This window comes from Strix aluco, chromosome 2, assembly GCF_031877795.1.
Source record: "Strix aluco isolate bStrAlu1 chromosome 2, bStrAlu1.hap1, whole genome shotgun sequence".
Classification (NCBI taxonomy): domain Eukaryota; kingdom Metazoa; phylum Chordata; class Aves; order Strigiformes; family Strigidae; genus Strix; species Strix aluco.
The window spans coordinates 129,961,139-129,978,469 of NC_133932.1; the positions used below are offsets into that span (position 1 = coordinate 129,961,139).

At 42.9% G+C, this 17,331-nt stretch overlaps 1 protein-coding gene across 8 annotated transcripts in view; it reads left to right on the forward strand.

Moving 5' to 3' along the window:
• Positions 1-17,331, forward strand: part of ANKRD42 (ankyrin repeat domain 42) — a 26,564-nt gene continuing 9,233 nt past the window's right edge. For 3 of the 8 annotated variants that reach the window (XM_074816333.1, XM_074816332.1, XM_074816331.1), the window contains exons 1-13: positions 1-53; positions 1,689-1,836; positions 2,883-3,046; positions 4,615-4,722; positions 5,042-5,161; positions 5,759-5,894; positions 9,353-9,553; positions 10,547-10,672; positions 12,197-12,302; positions 12,918-13,093; positions 13,491-13,617; positions 16,320-16,464; positions 16,963-17,026. In XM_074816333.1, coding sequence (XP_074672434.1) covers positions 1,788-1,836; positions 2,883-3,046; positions 4,615-4,722; positions 5,042-5,161; positions 5,759-5,894; positions 9,353-9,553; positions 10,547-10,672; positions 12,197-12,302; positions 12,918-13,093; positions 13,491-13,617; positions 16,320-16,464; positions 16,963-17,026 — 1,522 coding nt within the window. In that variant the 5' untranslated portion in view covers positions 1-53; positions 1,689-1,787. Of the gene's footprint in view, positions 54-1,688; positions 1,837-2,882; positions 3,047-4,614; positions 4,723-5,041; positions 5,162-5,758; positions 5,895-9,352; positions 9,554-10,546; positions 10,673-10,949; positions 11,089-12,196; positions 12,303-12,917; positions 13,094-13,412; positions 13,618-15,619; positions 16,465-16,730; positions 16,875-16,962; positions 17,027-17,331 lie in introns of those variants that run through there. The other 5 variants (XR_012622162.1, XM_074816334.1, XM_074816335.1 and 2 more) reach the window with 5 other exon arrangements.

Genomic DNA, 17,331 nt, shown 5'->3' on the forward strand with positions numbered 1-17,331 from the left:
CTGCTGTTGAGGGGCCGCCATGCCCACGGCTGCCGCCGCGCCGCCCCCGGCCGGTGAGACGGGTTCTCCCGTGCTCCTTCCTCCCCCTTTCCTTCCCTGAGGGCTGGGGCAGCCCCGGCCGCCCCTTCAGCACCACCATGGCAGCAGCGGGCGGTAGCTGCGCCCGCCCAGCGGCACCTCTCCTGCCCCGGCCGTGAGGGGGAAGCCCCGCGGTTGGCGGCGCCATGGCGCAGAGCGGGCCGCGGCTCGCGGTCGTCCGGCTCCGGCTCGCCCGATTTATTTTGCCCGAAATCCCCAGTTTGGGACACGGGGCTCCGCCGGCACCCGCACAAAATACCGAGATTGCTCAGTATTCGCCACACGTGCGGGGAAGGGCGGCATAACGGCGGCGGCCACCCCCTCCCTCAACCGGCCGGGCCGGCGCTGCCCGGGCTGGCGGCGCGGCCTTGGCCTGCAGCGTGTCTTGGCGGGGGCTGGCAGCTCCCCCTCGGCCCCTGCAGCTGCTGCCAAGACTGCTGCGTAGCATTGGGTTTGGGTTTTTTTGTGTTACAGAAATACTGGAAAACCTAAAATTGTCTCCTTCCCCCATTCTGAGCCATATTCTTCTTAATTTCTTTAATGAATTTTGGGCGGGCACTCAAAGTCTTTCTACAAAGTTTTCTCTTAGAACATCCAGCGGGCATTTGGCAACAATTTTGATTAAAAATGGCACTAAAATTATGGAACCCGTTCTTCACTTTCAAAACTGGTGTATTTTGTACAGAATTGATGTTAACAGCTGCTTACTGAACTTCAGTCCCAGGGCAGCCGCCTTTGGCTTGTTCCTGGTGGCCTGCGCCAAGAAACCTGCAGCAGCGGTTTTTCTTCAATCTGCATACAGTTGTAGGTCTCCAGAGGGAGAAAGGAGACAAAATTCACTCTGCTGGCAGGCCTTGTCTCTTGCTTTTCTTCTGGATTAAAAAAAAAAAAAGGATTACCTTGAACTTGCTGCACTGGAACATTGTGTTAAACACGTTAGTACTGCGGCAAGTAGTGTAACTGGCCAGATCCTCTTCTGATGTAAATCTGTATAATTGCACTGAAGTCTGTAACCTTCACTTGGCATAATGAGAAATTACTCCCTTGTGGGAAAAGTATGTCCTGGTGATACCATCTCTTTAAAAAAACAAGCCACAAAACATGCTTAAATATTACTTGGAAACTTGAACTAGATGACCTCCCAAGGTCCCTTCCGACCTGAGTTATTCTGTGTTTCTATGCTGCTGCTGCTGTTTGTTCATACAGTATTTTGCAGGATAGAGTCCCAGTTCCTAACTGAAGCCACATTGTGCAGGGCAGCGATACAGCCCACTGAGCTGGAGGAGGTGGAAGTGGAGTGAGACACAGCCACAATATCGAGTGGTGTGTTACAGCACAGGGTGTGTTACTGTCAGCCTGGATTACTGAAACAGCTTCAGCCTTTTTCTCCTCTCTGTGGCAACCCCAAATCTGCCTGAGCACTACCATCACGCTACAGTTTATGTGAAAATAGGCACTGGTAAATTGTGAAGGCCATTTTAAATTGTATTTAGTGCTTTTTTACGCGTATCACAAACACGTTCATGCAGTATCTCATTTATATCCTTTAATATTTTTTAATCTCAAACTGCGTAACAATTTTAGCTACTACTACTGTTTCTTCTCCACAGGGAGAGAAGCTGAGGCACCTTAAGACCTACATTTTCATGCTTGCTTGACTTGCAAAACAGCAGCCCACCTCTTCAAGACTTCAGACAGTTTGAAATCTTATGAAAGTGTTAGTGCATTTTGGTACTGAAATGATGACTACTCTAGAAGGTGATTACAAATTGTTTTAGGTTCTTCTTATGCTTGGCTATCTGAAGTTAGCGCTCTCAGCCGTTAGACCTACTTATATTTCTGTTTACAAGTTTTGGCATGTTGCAAGGGGTTTGGATATGTAGCTCCCATTGTTTCCAGTTACATAGTTAATCAGTGGAAAGGCCTGAAGGAGAACACAGGTTATTTGATCCCATGTCCTGGTGATTTTTTTTTTTTTTTGACCCCACTGCTTCTACACTTAAGAGTTTAATTCTGTGCCACTGAGGTCAGTGAAAATGTTACTGACTGTGGTGGGAGCAAAATACCCAGGCTGCTAATAGTGAGCTGTGAGAGAGCAATGCCATGTTTGTAGCAAGAGAACAACACAGGATGACTAACACGCTGTATAAAGAACTGCTGTTCTACAGCAGCTTTAATTTTGACATCAGCTTGTCCTTCAACTGATCTGCCTAGCTCAGTCAAGAACAATTGCATGATGTGCTCCCCTGGTGAAGGCTCTGGTGCCCTCCAGCATGGTATGCCGTGCTATGCCCAGTCCTGAGGCAGCAGCAGCAGCAGCATGGCCATGTGGAGCACCTGGGAAGCGATGGGTGAGAGGTTGTTTGCCCAAGTGAGAAGCCTTGCTGGTGGTGTACTTGAAAACATGATTAATGAAAGACTTTGTGATGTTCAGTTTTGGAGGAGAGCCACTGTTGGTGTGGACCTGCTCCAGCATTTGCATACATAGGTGGAGTAGCTGTGCTTCCTGTTCTTGCTGTGCTTCTTGTCATCTTTCTTCTGGGTCTTACTCTTTTGTGCCCTTTTCTGGGACTGGAGGGGGCATGGCTGTCTCAGGTTTTTGCATATTGATCTATTTCTGACACACAGAAGAAGTGATTTAGGATTCTTGCTGATATGAATCTCAATCTCACACATTACTCTGAAAGTCGGTTTTGGCCAGTTCCTGTGAAGCTGACACTCTGATGTTTCTTTGATTAATCACTTATTTCCTATCTCTTAAGTGTTGCTGAACTGACTAATGCCCTTTTATTATTCCTCACTAGCTGCCAAGAAGAAGCAAAAGTATACTAGTGTGCATGAGGCAGTGAAAGCTGGTGATGTAGAGCAGCTTGCATCAATGATTAAAAGTGGAGCTGGTATTAACGAGGTGGATTTAGTCCACAAATTCACACCATTGCACTGTGCTGCACACTCTGGAAGTCTGGAGGTAAAACATTATGTTAGTGTTCAGACACAGCAAGGTTTTTGTAAGTTGTTTTCCTTCTCTGCGAGAGGCTGGACACAAAACTGCTAGCTTTGATCAAGCTAAATCAATAATCTCTGCTTGTTTTTCTCATTACATATATTCAGCAAGAGCAGAAGTACAAGATTTTAGATTTTCATTTTCTCCTTCTGAAGCCTCAGGCAGTTTATATAATCAGTATTGCCGGATTTTACCAAATCAGTGATTTTCTTACTCTGAGCAAAATGTGTCTTATGACCTCCCTTCCAGACTCATGACCTTCTTTTGTCACTGTTGTGTTTTTGCCTTCTCTTGGGACACCTAGAAAATCCCGAGGGTGTGTAAAATGTTCTGATGGTGATTGAAACAGGTGAGAAGTGACATGAAAACATGTTCATTCTCTTTACCAGTGTCCTGTCTCATGCCTCATTTCCTGTATAAATAGTGCTAATACATTTTATTTTAATAAATGAAACATTGAATATTGATGGAGAAATCAGCAGGTGCTTGCGTGAATGTTTTGAACTTCCAGAAGGACTGAACTGCCGTGTTCAGCACAACATTCACCTTCTTGTTGCAGCCTCCTGGTACAATCTTTATAGCAATCTAACCTTGAAGCAACAACGCCATGAATAACCGTATAAAAATTCATGTCCCAAAGGAAAGAGTGTAAAGTTCTTGTTAAACTCATGAAATAATAAGTGCAGTGCTGTTTCTGGAATGTACAGAAACTGTCAAGAAAATGCTGATCATCATGTGTTCGACCCTAAAAATAGATTGCTTACCCACCCTTTTCCGCCTCTATAAATTCTGCCATTTTTCATTTGACTCTCCTACTTTACAATCAATATATTAGACTTTATTGAATTATCTGTCATCTATTTGTTGCTAAGCTCCTTGGTGGAAACAGTGGAGGAACCAGAGCTGTAGGCTGGCCTAAAAGAACATAATAAATCATAATAATAAAAGGTTTTAACTGGTCCTTTAGCTGGTTTTGGGTAGTCCATAAAGCTTTCCGTTGCAAGCAATAATATCTGCTGGATGAAGGTGAATAAAACAAAACTGGGCTGTGGAAGGATAAGAAGAGAGATGGGATTACACACACCTAAGAAGCCTATTAAATTAAATGAGGCTTTAAATTTGGTTCATGGTATTTTTCCTGCCAGTAATTGTAGCTGGAATTCAAGTGAGCGTGTTTGCATTGTTTTCTCCAATGCTTTTACCTCATGCCGTGTGAATACTCTCACAGATTACATTTTAAATCTGGAAGAGTAAAATTAGGAAGCCATACTGTAAAATCAATGCTGGGGTCTGAATTAGTAGGTTATTTGCACTTTTTGTACCCTTGGGTGAAATCTGAAAAGTATAACTTACCAGTAACTTCCTAATGCACAAGTATCTGGCTAAGGCATGCTCTGGGGTGTCATATTTCCATAATGAAGTATTCCAATACTGTTTTGAAATGTAACATCGACTGATAAATTATAGCTAAAATGTGCTTCAGATACATGATAAGAATAGTTAAATAAAAAGCTTTGGTTTTGGTTGAGCAGTGCCTTCACTGGTTGCTCTGGCATGGAGCTGATACAAGACCCGTAACTGCCGGAGGCTGGACAGCAGCTCACCTTGCGGCTATCCGAGGTCAGGATGCTTGCATGCAGGTACGCATAAATACTCACTCTCAAGTGAAAGTAAGTAGGGCTCACCTTCCGTTTGGACAAATTCATTATGAAGATGAGCTGTGAGAGCTCCTAATGGAGCTATGAGTATCTCATCTTGATGTCTTTACATCTGGAGTCAAGTCGCCCTTGTTCAAACCAGTGCACTCACGTGCACTGTCTGTGCCAACAGATTTATTTTGTGTAGTGTGGGCCTTGAGGTCAGCCCAGAGATACTCTGCTGATCATCTCGAGTCATCCTGCTGGGCAATGTTTGCTTTTGCAGCTTGTGAACTGAACTTCTGCTTTGCATTTCTTTTAGGCTTTGTTAATAAATGGAGCAAATGCAGAAGCTGAAGATGATGGTGGGCGCACACCGTCACACTTAGCTGCAGCCCATGGGCAGTCTTACACCTTGCAAACCATACTGCGGAGCGGAGCGGTGAGAGACTTTTACCCGCAGTTCCCTAGCACAGAGCCAAAGTCTGGTATCTTTTTCCATACAAAACTCCCTGGTTCAAACTGAGATTTAGGTCTGTAGATTAGTTACTGTTGGTGAATTTATTTTTAGGGTAAACTTCTATTTTTTTGTTGTAAGATACAATGGGGAAATGATCCAAAAATGTGGAGAGAATCATTAATGTGAGTAAAGCACATTCCACTGAGGATGTCATTAAATGAAGATCAGGTGCTGCAGTGGTTGTGATTTCTTGCAATTGTACAAATCTTCTATAGTAAAGGAAAGATGAACTGTAAAAAAAATGAATCCAGATGCATATTTAAGGAATAATGACCAATGCAGTGATAGAAGTATGTCTAAAAATGCAGCTTTTATATGTGTATTATTTAAATAAAACCAAGAATCTGTGAAAAGTACCTATCTTGGAATGGGAACTGCATACATGGCATGAACTTTGGAAAACATTATTTGATTTGATTTAAATAATTTAACACAATGAACAGCTGATTCATATTTATAAAATTTGTCTTGTGTCTAAGATTGATAAATGAATGAATTAACCTTCTGCTTTCCTTTTAGAATGTGAATGTTTCAGACAGGAATGACTGGAAGCCTGTTCATTATGCTGCTTTTCATGGTCGCTTGGGGTGTTTGCAGCTTCTTGTTAGATGGGGAGCGTGTATAGATGATGTGGATAACAATGGAAACCTTCCAGGTATATCAGGATAAATCATGCATTTTTTAACCTTTGGTTTACGGTTGTTGTGTTATGTGATAATTTAGCAAATGATAAGTGATTCACACCAGCAGCATTTGCTGTTTGATTCCATGCAGTCAACATAGTTATTCCATTTTTATAACGATGGGGGGATTTAAAAAATCCGAAGTATTTATCCGTGGGTGGCAGTATCCTATTCACCTCCTGCTGCTCCCTGTTCATGGGTGCTGGAACAGGGAGCAGGCTGAGCCTGGCTGAGAGCGCTGTGTAGGTGGGCAGCATCTCTGTGCATGCGACGGAGCGCATGTGCCAGTGGAGGTGAAGGAGGAGAAGGCTAGGTGGAGCAGGAGGCACTTTGAGCTGCTAGGTTCTCCTTTTTGAATTTGTGCCAGGCTTTAATGGCTGTGCCAGTGTGATCAGATTCTGGCATGTTCAAATGCAGGTTTTTGTATCCCACTGTTTTCTTAACTGGTTTGGTAAAACCCGTGTTCTCATTCACCTGTGATTTCTTCATCTTGATTTCCAGAACACTGATATTTCTGTATTATCTGTAATCTGTACTCTTTTCATAATCATGAGTGTAGTTGCTTTAGCACAAAAAATGGGCAGTGTTTGTTCCTTGCTCTTCCTAGTTTCTCCAGTGTCCCTCTGCCTACCACGCCGCTGCCTCAATACCCTCTGTAAGTTGAATGGTATTGTTTATTTCCTGGGTTCTCATTGCATCCTTTCCCTTTTAGCATTTTCCTTCTTCTGGTTTGTCACATTATTTGTTCAAAATAGCGTATTTTTTCTCTCTCTGACTAGTATAGAGTTATTTTTTAAGTCCCTTCTTAAAATCTCCTACCCTCTGTTAAGCACCACTTTCCTAGTAAACTGATGATCTATCTTCTGTTTTGCAAACCTGGGTCTTGTTGAAGGATGTGAGGCTCTTGCATCCCAGCAGGACATCTGGTGTATTAGCAATAAAGGGGCATGACGTTAGGTACCCTGGTGGCAGCGTAGAAGGCAGCTTTATTTGCATTTGGGAACACTTCCCTGATGACAGACTTTCATGGACAGATAGCAAATGCCAGCACAATTGTACTTAAGTGCTCTGTATATACTGGTTAGTCAAAAATTGGTTTTGTTGTTATTTTGACACCTACAGAAGCTTGTTCTTCCAGTCTGTGTTGTGTTTCGTTTGATCTTATTATCATCCAAAGGAAGGAAAATGCTTTACATTGCTAGTAAAAGATTAATAGAAGTGGTGTGCTGTATGGGCCAGCCTTTCCTTAGCTTGTGAAACAGCAAAGTGAACTGAAATTATCTTTACCTACTTCAGGTTCAAGATTAGCTGGACAGTGCTATAATTTTTCCTAAGAGTGTACTGGAGGATATTTACTGAGGTTGCAATGCCATACACCTAAAACTTAAAAATTGGCTGCACCTTTTGCATGTGTGTGTTATAGCAGAGGCTTTAATTACCTGTAACATGCTAATTTTTTTGAAGAACCGTGGCTCATACAGAATGGGCTGTATTTATTAATTCAACATTTTGGTTTTGATCTGTATCAGGTTTTGGGCCATATCCGTGCTTCTTTTGTTACTCACTAGTCAAACCTGTTCTAAATATAATATTAATTTAATTGTAGTGCAACATCTGAATTTTTCACAGACACTAGTTTTTAGCTTGCAACTTTGAGAAGAGCGAATAGTGTTAGCCTGATTGTATAAAAGGTGAGATGAAGCACAGAGAAGTTGGGATACCAGCGCCAACTACCCACTGCCTGTTGGTGATGCCTGAGACAAGGTTTTTCAAGGTTCTCAGCACTAAGCTGCGTATTTTGTGTTAACATCACAGTACCTTTGGCTTTAGTCTCAGCTGCAAGGGCTCGGCATGCCTGGGGATGGGACGGCACAGTTACATGTTGGGCACTGGCTACTAAGAAACACACGGGTTAAAAGCCACCTATGCAAAACTCCTTTATGTGTCTTCCACAGCATCCTGCTGAAACTGTGCAAAAAGACATGCACAGAATATAACTCTTTAATCTATTTTCCCCTTGCCATCTTTGCAGAAAATGTTGAGCTTTTCTGACTGCTTTCTGCACAGAACAGACATCTGATTTTAAAAAAAAAGTTTAATCACAAGAGGTGAAGTTTTATCCCTGAGATTTTAGGTATCTGAAAGTGGATTCATAAGGGTTGGGTCAGTTTTTCACCAGCTGACGAGTGATCAGTACTTAGCTTTAACAAGGTACCTCTTCTTTTCACTTCTCCCTGACTAACTAACTCACTGAATAAAATTAAGACAATGGGAAAAGCTGCCCTGATTTCAGTGAGGCTCAGATTTTGTTGTGTTAAATTTTAGCAATCATCTATACCTAAGTACTGTCATCTTGCTGTAAAACCAATATCCATCACCTTTTAGAGCAATTACGCTCTGAAAAGCTGTGGATGATTTGCAATAGAGAACTTGCACGTGCCAAAACTTAAGCGATGTGGGTTGGTTTTTTTGGTCCTGGGTACATTGTTTGTTTATTATGAAGATAATTTGCTTCTCACCTGGAGACAAACTAATCATTTTGCCACTAGAACATCAGCCAGCTTTTCCAGAGCACTTTCATGGAGTGATAACACATAATAAACATTTATTTGTCAACTTCTTCTCATTAATGGGACTAGAGAATACTACTCATTTCAAAACAGTAAGCATGCATTTTGTACCTCATTTTATTATAGGCCCCACACTCTGGTAGTATTAAATAACTAAACCTCAGCGTAGCTTAAAGGACAGGGGAGGAAACACCCGACCCCTGCAGGGAAGCAGTCATTGCCACGGTGAGGTGGAGCAGCTCCTGTGTGCAGCAACTGTCTGCAACAGTTGAAAAAACAAAATGTATAACAGAATGCTGTGAATAGAAGCCTCTGTCATGGGGGGATGTACCTTCTAATACTTCATCCAGCAAAGTGAATGTTACTGTCCTCGTTTTATAGGTGGGGCAGCTGAGGGTGTGATGCAACTTGTTTGGGTGGCACAGTAGAGGTGGGACTAAAGCAGAAATGGCCTTATCTCCTAATCAAGGACACTGCTTGCTGGCCGTCTGTAATGAGCATCCCTAGGACAGTGAAGTCAGGCAGCTGCTGAAGAGTGAGATTTGTGTTCGTGGGGAAGATGAGACCACAGCAGTGCACTCTCCCAGCTCGTGCTCAGTGGTCTCTTGGCAGTGTTGTGTTGTCTCCTGCAATCAGCTCTGCCAGGGAATCTTCTTTGCAAATCCTGTCCTTGACAGCTTTCACCTCCTTTGCGTAGAGCTGAACTCTGTCCTGTTCAGCTGAGGCTGCTCCTACTTGTGCAGTGTTGGATGGCTCCAGTGCTGGTAGATGAGCCAGATGTAACCAGCAGTGAGAGCACTGCTTTCTCGGTGGGCAGCAGTGCTCTGCTCTAACATACTTTGCTTCACCTTGTGCTATAGCTCATCTGGCAGCGGCGGAAGGACACTTGCATTGCTTTAAGTTCTTGGTCAGTAAAATGGCCAGTGTCATGCACACACTGAAAGCCAGGAATGACCAAGGAGAGACTCCAAGGGACTTGGCTGAACGCTTCTATAAAGATAATATTCTGCAATATATTGATGGTGTGGAAAAAGGGGGGGAGCATCTGGAGACACAGGAAGGTGAGTATAGATCAAGATACTGTTAAAATAGGCATTGTAATTCTATAGAAATGCTTGATTTTGAAAACTTGTATGAGCAGAAGTATAACATTTAAATTACCGGTACAAGGAAGAGCAGTTCTTTTCAATGCTTATTACACTTACTGATAGCTAAAGACTGGGATACTCAATGTGATTTTATAAATGTCTTAGGTTTACCCATGTTCAAGATTTGCCACACTGTGTTGCACTAGGGATACCAAGTTATCCATGTTCTTCTTAGACTGCAGCAGAGATCCAGAAAAACTATGATTTTCATGAGTTTGCAGGTCTGCCTCCTCAGAATCCCTTAGTTGCAATGAACAGCAGCTTAGCCTGGAAATGGCCCACTGAAGTTAAGGTTACTTGCTGTCCAGCAATACTACTGCAGTCAGAACAGCTGAAGGATGCAAGCGTGGCAAGGTCTGTAAGGAGAACCTCCAACACAGCGAGGACATGAGAACTGCACCTTCACCTCTCTGCTTTTTCCAGGCACTTATCTGCTAGGGTTTTTTTCATTATGCATGTATGTATATCTGTCAGTACTCCCTGCCTATGTAAAATAACTAAAAAAATCAAATTGTCCGTATGGGTAGTTTTTAAGCAAGGAGAAGTGAAGTAGTTTATATATTTGGTTAGACTATGGAATTCAAAATAGACAAATGACTCCAGTTGCTACCAGTAATACATCAACTGTAAAAGAAAGGTCTACTTGTTGTTTTGGGTTTATGAAATTAATCTCTTAACTGTTATGCCTGTAGCCGTAACCAAGACATGTTTAGTCAAGTCTGTGATGTACAGTGCTAGTTATGCAGCTGCATTTTACCTGATGAAGGGTGCATTAACCTTGCTAGCTACAGCTACGAAGTGTCCATGCATAAGTTGCTATGAGAGAGGCAAGCTGTGAGAGACAAATACACCATGTTTAGTGGAATTACTGGCATCTGTTTGGAAACCCGTGCATTTCATTTTCAGTTTTAGCTTTCCCAGCTCATGGTGCTGCTTTCAAAGGGGACTTGTTGGCGCTTAGAAGATTAGTGAGAAATGGAGTAATCAATGTTAATGAGCGGGATGATAAGGGATCCACTCTCATGCACAAAGGTCAGTAATTATGATCTGTGTTTCAGCTTGTTACTGTTTGTTGCTGACTTGTTTACTTAGTTTTTCAAGTGGCTGCTCATCAGATAAATGTCATGAAAAACAGCATCTCATTTCCTGAGGGCTCAAAAGGGCAACCCTGAAAAACATATTTTGTGATGTATGTGTGTGTAGGTGTCACTTTAAAAACAAAACAACCAAGCTGAAGTCAAGAAAGAAGTTTATATCAAAGACAAAACACCCATCTAAACTGAAAACTAAGTAAGTTTTTTTTTATCAGGTGAGATGTGACTTTTAGAAACATTGGCTGGCTAGCTATAAGAATGATCTGTGTGTGACCTGGGCCTTTGTCTACTGAACATATCAGTACAGTGGAGATGTGTTGTAAAAACCACAACAAAGTCATCTGGTAGGATGCTGTGAAGGAAGGTAAACTTCTGGTATCTGACACCTTGATATGTAGTGGAGTGCTAGCATTACAGAAAAATGGCTCTCTTGTGTTGGGGGTTTCATAGTAATGTCTGAAAGAAGAAATAGGAAAGGAAAGAAAGAGGGAGGTATTTTTGTAATAATGCTTTTAACACTATTTCCCACATTTCTTTTTGACTAGATATAAATGGTAGAATTTTAAAAAACATTAAAAAAATTAATACGTAGTGATTTAAAAAATGTTTTCTACATTCTTTCCCACCCTCTTTTCTTGGAATGGTGCTAACCTACAATTGTTTCATCCCCAATCTTTACATGCAATGTTGGTGTTATGGGGAAATACTACAGCTGATACTGTAATTTCATTTCCTTATCTCAGTAAGAAAATAAATATGGCAAACATCCAAAGGGGGTGCTGTCAAGAAATGGATTTCTTCCTTGAGAAAAACAGCTTACAGGTTTCAGCTAGAATGGCAAATACCACCTTCCATATGTGAGACGTTGTTCCTGGCACCACATGGTATGAGCAATAGCTATGCCAGATCCTATGACTAGGCAAAACTGTCGTGTTAGGTTGCAGCTGAGAAGCATTGCCTTGAGTGTCTGGCCCAAGAAATGATGTATCTGTAGCCCCAGCACAAAGCCCTGGCTTCTCTCCTCCGTGAGACAGCACCACACACCACAGACCAGGGTGACCAGCTGTGTCTGATAGATGGGAGCCCAAAGCCAGAGAGAGGTGACAGTGCTTTGCTGCAAATCTATGATGTATAGGCCTTACTGCAAGAGAGTGTGAGGCAGCAGTTACTTGTGTGTCTCATGCTCAGCACATGGTTAGTTTAACTTGTGTCCAGGAAAAGTTGCCAGTAGAATTCTAGAACTAGAAAGAGTCACAAAACCACACTGATCTTCCCCAAAACTGTGAATACCCACGTGACTTGAGCATCTTGACATACAGGCTTCTCTTGCAATAGTGTCTCCCCCGTGGTGTCTTAGTGAACCCAACCTCTGGCATGTGAAATAATGACAAAAGGAGGACATTTTAGGTTTGAAACACTTCAGCTGTCTATAAATGACTTGTGTGCACCTTCCTTCCCTCAGCTGCTGGACAGGGGCATATCCATTGCTTACAGTGGCTGATGGAAATGGGAGCTGACTGTGACATTACGAATGATGCTGGAGAGACTCCAAAGGATGTAGCTAAGAGGTAGCAGTACATATCCTGTAGCTGTCATTTATTTACGTACTATTTATATATTAATATAATGTCATATTTGTTGGAATTAATCCTGTTTTTCAGGGATGGAGCAAGAACAGATTAGGCCCATGAATTCCAGCTCTGAGTGATAAGCAAAGCTTTATTGTAGCTATCAAAGGTTTTAATTTTCACTTAATTTAATTTAAGGGTGTTTTTTAGCAAGGTCAGACATAAAAGGTGAAAACTAGCTGATCTGCAAAAGGAAAGTTGTGAGGCAGTATGCTCACAGTTTGCTGTACAAAGTAAATGAGAAGTAGCACAGGCTGGCTGATTTTTTTGTTAATGAAATAATGCAGTTTCTGATGAGATTCAATTAAGAAATTCTGCAAAGAAAAAGATACTTCTGATGTAGGAGTCATTGTCATAAGATTCCATTGAGGTAGAGCTCATCCCATCGGAATACTACAAAAAGCTGTGCATAGTTTGTGTACCAGTGCTTCCTTTAATCCTGAAACTCCCGGTGATAAATGGCAACATGAAGAGTTTCAGAGAGTTTCTATCAATCACATGCATGTTTCCAGATGATGGGGTTATTTCAGTGTAGATTAACTGTTCTCTGTCCAGATTTGCCCAGCTGGCAGCTGTGGAACTGTTGACACAAAGAACTGGAGACAGCAACTCTAGTGATGAAGAACTAGATGCAAACAACATAAAGTTTTTTGGAAGACATGGTGTGGAAGGGAGTACAGATAGCAAAGAAGATTTAACCCTGGATAAAGCAGAGAAAAGGAACGCACGCAGTAAGCAGTCTTTCCATCAATCCTTGCTTGAAAAAGTTGGTCTCAAGACATTATCGTTCTAGTTGCACAGTTTCTGCCAACTGCTGTGACTTTTGTTATGAGATAGTTGACAGGATATCTGTACCACCAAGCAGTCAAACAAATTGTGGAAAATCAGCATAGCAGAGGGCAATCAGAACAAAATTGTTACACTGTTTTAATCTGTGTTTGCTGAAACCATGTTGGGTTGCTACTTGTTTTTGAGATCTGTTTGCTCTGTGGGTGTCAGGTGTAGCTCAGTATTTGCTGAGCAGCATGTTTTCTGCTCTGTGTTTGTGAGATTATTTTCCAGACTATTGGATACCAGCATGACTGTCTTTTCCTGCATTTTACCGACCTGGAGAACTCTGTCTTACAGTAAGGGCCTATGGGAAGATTCGAGAACTTGAGCAACTTCTAGAAATTGCCAACAGCAACTACAGACAGCTGGGTGGAATAACTGAAGAGGAGAAGAAGATGAAAAAAGAAGAAAGAGAAGCTGAGAAGTAAGGTTAATTTGCCCTGCTAACATTTAACTCTGTGAGGCTGGTTCTTCTTTAAGGCTAACTTACACTCAGATTGCTTTGGCCATTCTGTCTTTTTCACTTACCAGCTTTAGCCAGGTCAAAAAGAAATGTGACTTCAGCAATTTGTCTGACCATTTCTAAACTTCTACCAGCAGGATCAGTCCCACAGCACATCACAAGTGTTTGATGGGTCCACACTTGTTGTGCAAGGTCATCTGTTTGTCCTTCAGATCTTCCTGCAGCATATGTGCAGTAGGTCTGATAAATCCTGGATGGTTTGTTTGCATTGAGGATGACAGATACATGTATGCACTTTAATAAATATGAAAATAGGCATTAGTCTTAGCATGGCTTGGATGAAAGTGCATATACAGCAGAAATTATTCAAAGACATGCTACATTTCTGTGTCAAGGGCAATATATTTCTATGCTCAAGAAGGCATTAGCTCATATCCAACCACAGAAAAAAGAAATCTCAGCAAACCTGCCCTTGCATGTGAAGCATTTTTCATAATGTCTGTCTGATTCTCAGGGTCTCCATTAAATGAAAGGGTTCTGTTAGACTGGTCAGGTGATTTGATGGGCAGACTGTCTTAAGTTTCAAAGAAAAGCCCTTGTGTCTATCAAAGATTCAGAGCTTAAACAATGATGCAACATCCAAAAGACAGCCCTGTCTCCACCTCTACCTGTCAAAGATTTGGCTAGCCCCTGTTCTCAGTCTCTCTAGATAACCGTGTTTGGGCCACCTCAAACCACTGTATTTATTTGGTCACTGAGAGGAGACTGTATCCAGACAGCTTGTATGGCACTGAGAAAGCAGCAGATTTAGCAGTCTGTGTAGATCTGGAGCAGGTAATAGGTGTCACAGATTGGAATTAAGTAGTATATCAGCCAAGAAACTGAGGTCAGGATTTCTTTTGGTTCCAGATCACCCTTTGTCTCAGCCCAGGCTGAAAGTCCATCTTCCTTAACTTGATAGGTCTGCAATATAGATACCTGCATCACAGTTAGTTACCTTGAGCTCCTTTTTAGACTTCTTGGAGAGATGTAGGCACTTCCAGGGCATAATTGGACATGTACTCCAGGACGAGATTCATCACTTTTAGGAGTGTCTCTCCTGGCTTTAAAGGAGGAGGGTGACCAGCTCAGATGTTGATGCCTACGTTGGAAGGTCAGAGCAATCTGTTTGCAATGATGGAAAAGTCGCTGTTGACTAGTGGCAGAAATTAGAGTTCATTTCGGATAGAGCAGCTACTCAAAAGCTAGCAGTGCCTATTAGAGGGCTCTGATAAGGCTCTTTAAGGGATTTTGCTTTCTGTGGCATGTGTAGCTAAACTAGAAAAATTGTGAGGATCTCTGAAGGGTCTCTCCCACCTGTGGAAGCCAGAAAGCATCCCTAGCTCCACACTGGCCTTCTGAAATGGAAATACTGCTTCTCAGTGTACCTACCTGCCTTCCCAGGGTACCTACCTGTGAATAAGCCCCAAGATGTTTGTATCGTATGCCAGAAAACCTCATTATTTAAAAATATTTAGTGACAACACCATTTTGTTAGATGGAAAACAGGAGTTGCCACTTGGGAAGGCCACTGTATCACATATTGAAGATTTCAGCTTTAGTCCAGGTTTTCTGGCTGTAAGAGGCCTGGTGTGAACCACTGCACAATGCTTCGACCAGGCTGCATTGCATGGAAAAAATTGCCACCATGTGTGTGCCACACAGTAATGACACACGCTCCAGAAATCTGAAGCATGCAAGAAGTCAGCCTGTCCCCCCAGAGCACTAATTTCCCAGCGTAAGCACAGGCCATTCTTACGGTGTCAGTAAGGCTGCTACAGCCTGCGAGCTTTGGGCTGCGTGAGTCAGGAGTACTTCAGCCCGGGAAATGCGGTAGCTCTTGCTGAGAGCTTTCCTGCTGTGCTGTTTGAATCCACAGGGCAGACATTTCCCTTTTCCTTTTACCAGTCTTCCATCTTTGTAGCTGTGCTAATTCATCCTGAAAGAGAGGAGGGCCAGCTGAACTCCAGATGACTCAGTTGCTGAGGTCAGTTGCTGTTATAATAAGAATTTATGTGAATTATGTCTCAGCTAACCAGTTCCAGGAATCTCAATTAATTTAGGAGCTGTTGTGGGTGTGACCGATGAGATCTTGTGCAACTGTTTACCAGCCAGTGCTTCAGTTTCCATTTCGTAGGTGTTATGCAGACTGTCGTTTGAGTATTCCTCATCTTTGGTGAAGCCAATCCATAGGAAGGATGTAGAGGCACCAGATGTAAATGAAAAAGCTGCCTCTGACCCCTCAAGAACCCCAGTTTTATGCTTTGTTTCTCTGTTTTATCCTAACCTTTTTGCTCCTGGGGCACTTCTCCCTCTTCCACAGCTGGAGTTGGACCTGGGTTACAGCCTAGTGTTGGCTCGGTGTGTGGGAAGACATCTCCATCTCGCGGTCAGATTGCACCGAGCACAGCTGACATCAAAGAAGGAAAACCAGCATTTTAGGGCTGTTAGAAAGAGTCCTGAGCCCGGAGCACACCGTAGCTCCCACCAGCACAGCTGGTGTGAGGAGTACTGCACTGCTTTCTGCTGTGAGCAGCCTTAGCAAAGGCACGGGGACGCCCTGGAGCAGCCAGGGCAGGTTTGGGTGTGCTTTGTGCTCTGCTTGTACCCTTTGCTTCTGGCAGGGCTGTGAGGGAGCTGGAGGCCCAGCTGGAATACGAGCGAGTCAGGCGGGAGAAGCTGGAGAGCCAGCTGGATGACTGCCGTGCTGAGATAAGCCATCTTAGAGAGAGCCTGGAGAAAACCCGCATCCCCCCTGCTCTCCCCGTGGTGAGTGCGTGCCACACAACCCCCCCCCAGCACGTGGGACAGAGGCTACTGCCCGTTGCTTGTGCGTGTTTGCTCTCACTGAGATTCCCAGGCGTGGTGCTAGCAAATACTGGAGTAAATGTGTTAGCAGCTTTTAGCTTGGGACACTGAAGTGAGCAGTAGCCTTTGTTGTGTCCTGATAGCGTCTCTGCTGTGAAAGGATATCAGTTTCTCTTTGTACCCTGGCAGAGAAGCACTGATGTTTTGATATTTTCATATTAACAAAGGGAGTGGACTGATCCCTGAGTACTTCCACGCTGCCTGTGCAGTGACTGACAGTTCATCTTGGCTGGTGCCTGGTATCGGAGCCTGGACTGGTGCTTCGGGAGAGGTGTTGTCACCACCTAAAGGGTTACCCAGCCTGCGGATAGGTAGAGATCACAACCTGGGTTTGTAGGATTCCGTAATCCACAAGGACACACAGGCTTGTACTCTCTAAATTTCTCTGCTTTATTACAGGTTACCGCAAATACCACAAAAATCACCACCAGCAAGTATACTACCATAAAATCACCACTGGCAAGTATACCTATGATTAATAAAGCAAATATATATATATCAAACAATTAGAAAATACTATTAGCAATCAGTAATATAGTATCGATCAGTGGTATGGTAGCAATCAATGGTAAAGCAACAATTAGTAGTACAGCAGTAACCAGGTATATACTATTAGAGGTTACTACAAACTTAGCATTAGTGAAGCAAACTTATCAATAACGTAACAGCCGATATATTTATGATTGATTACCTCTAAGGATATATAATATCGGTACAAAGTGACTTAGATTTCAGAAGGGGCCAAACCATCCCAGAGGGGAGGACAAA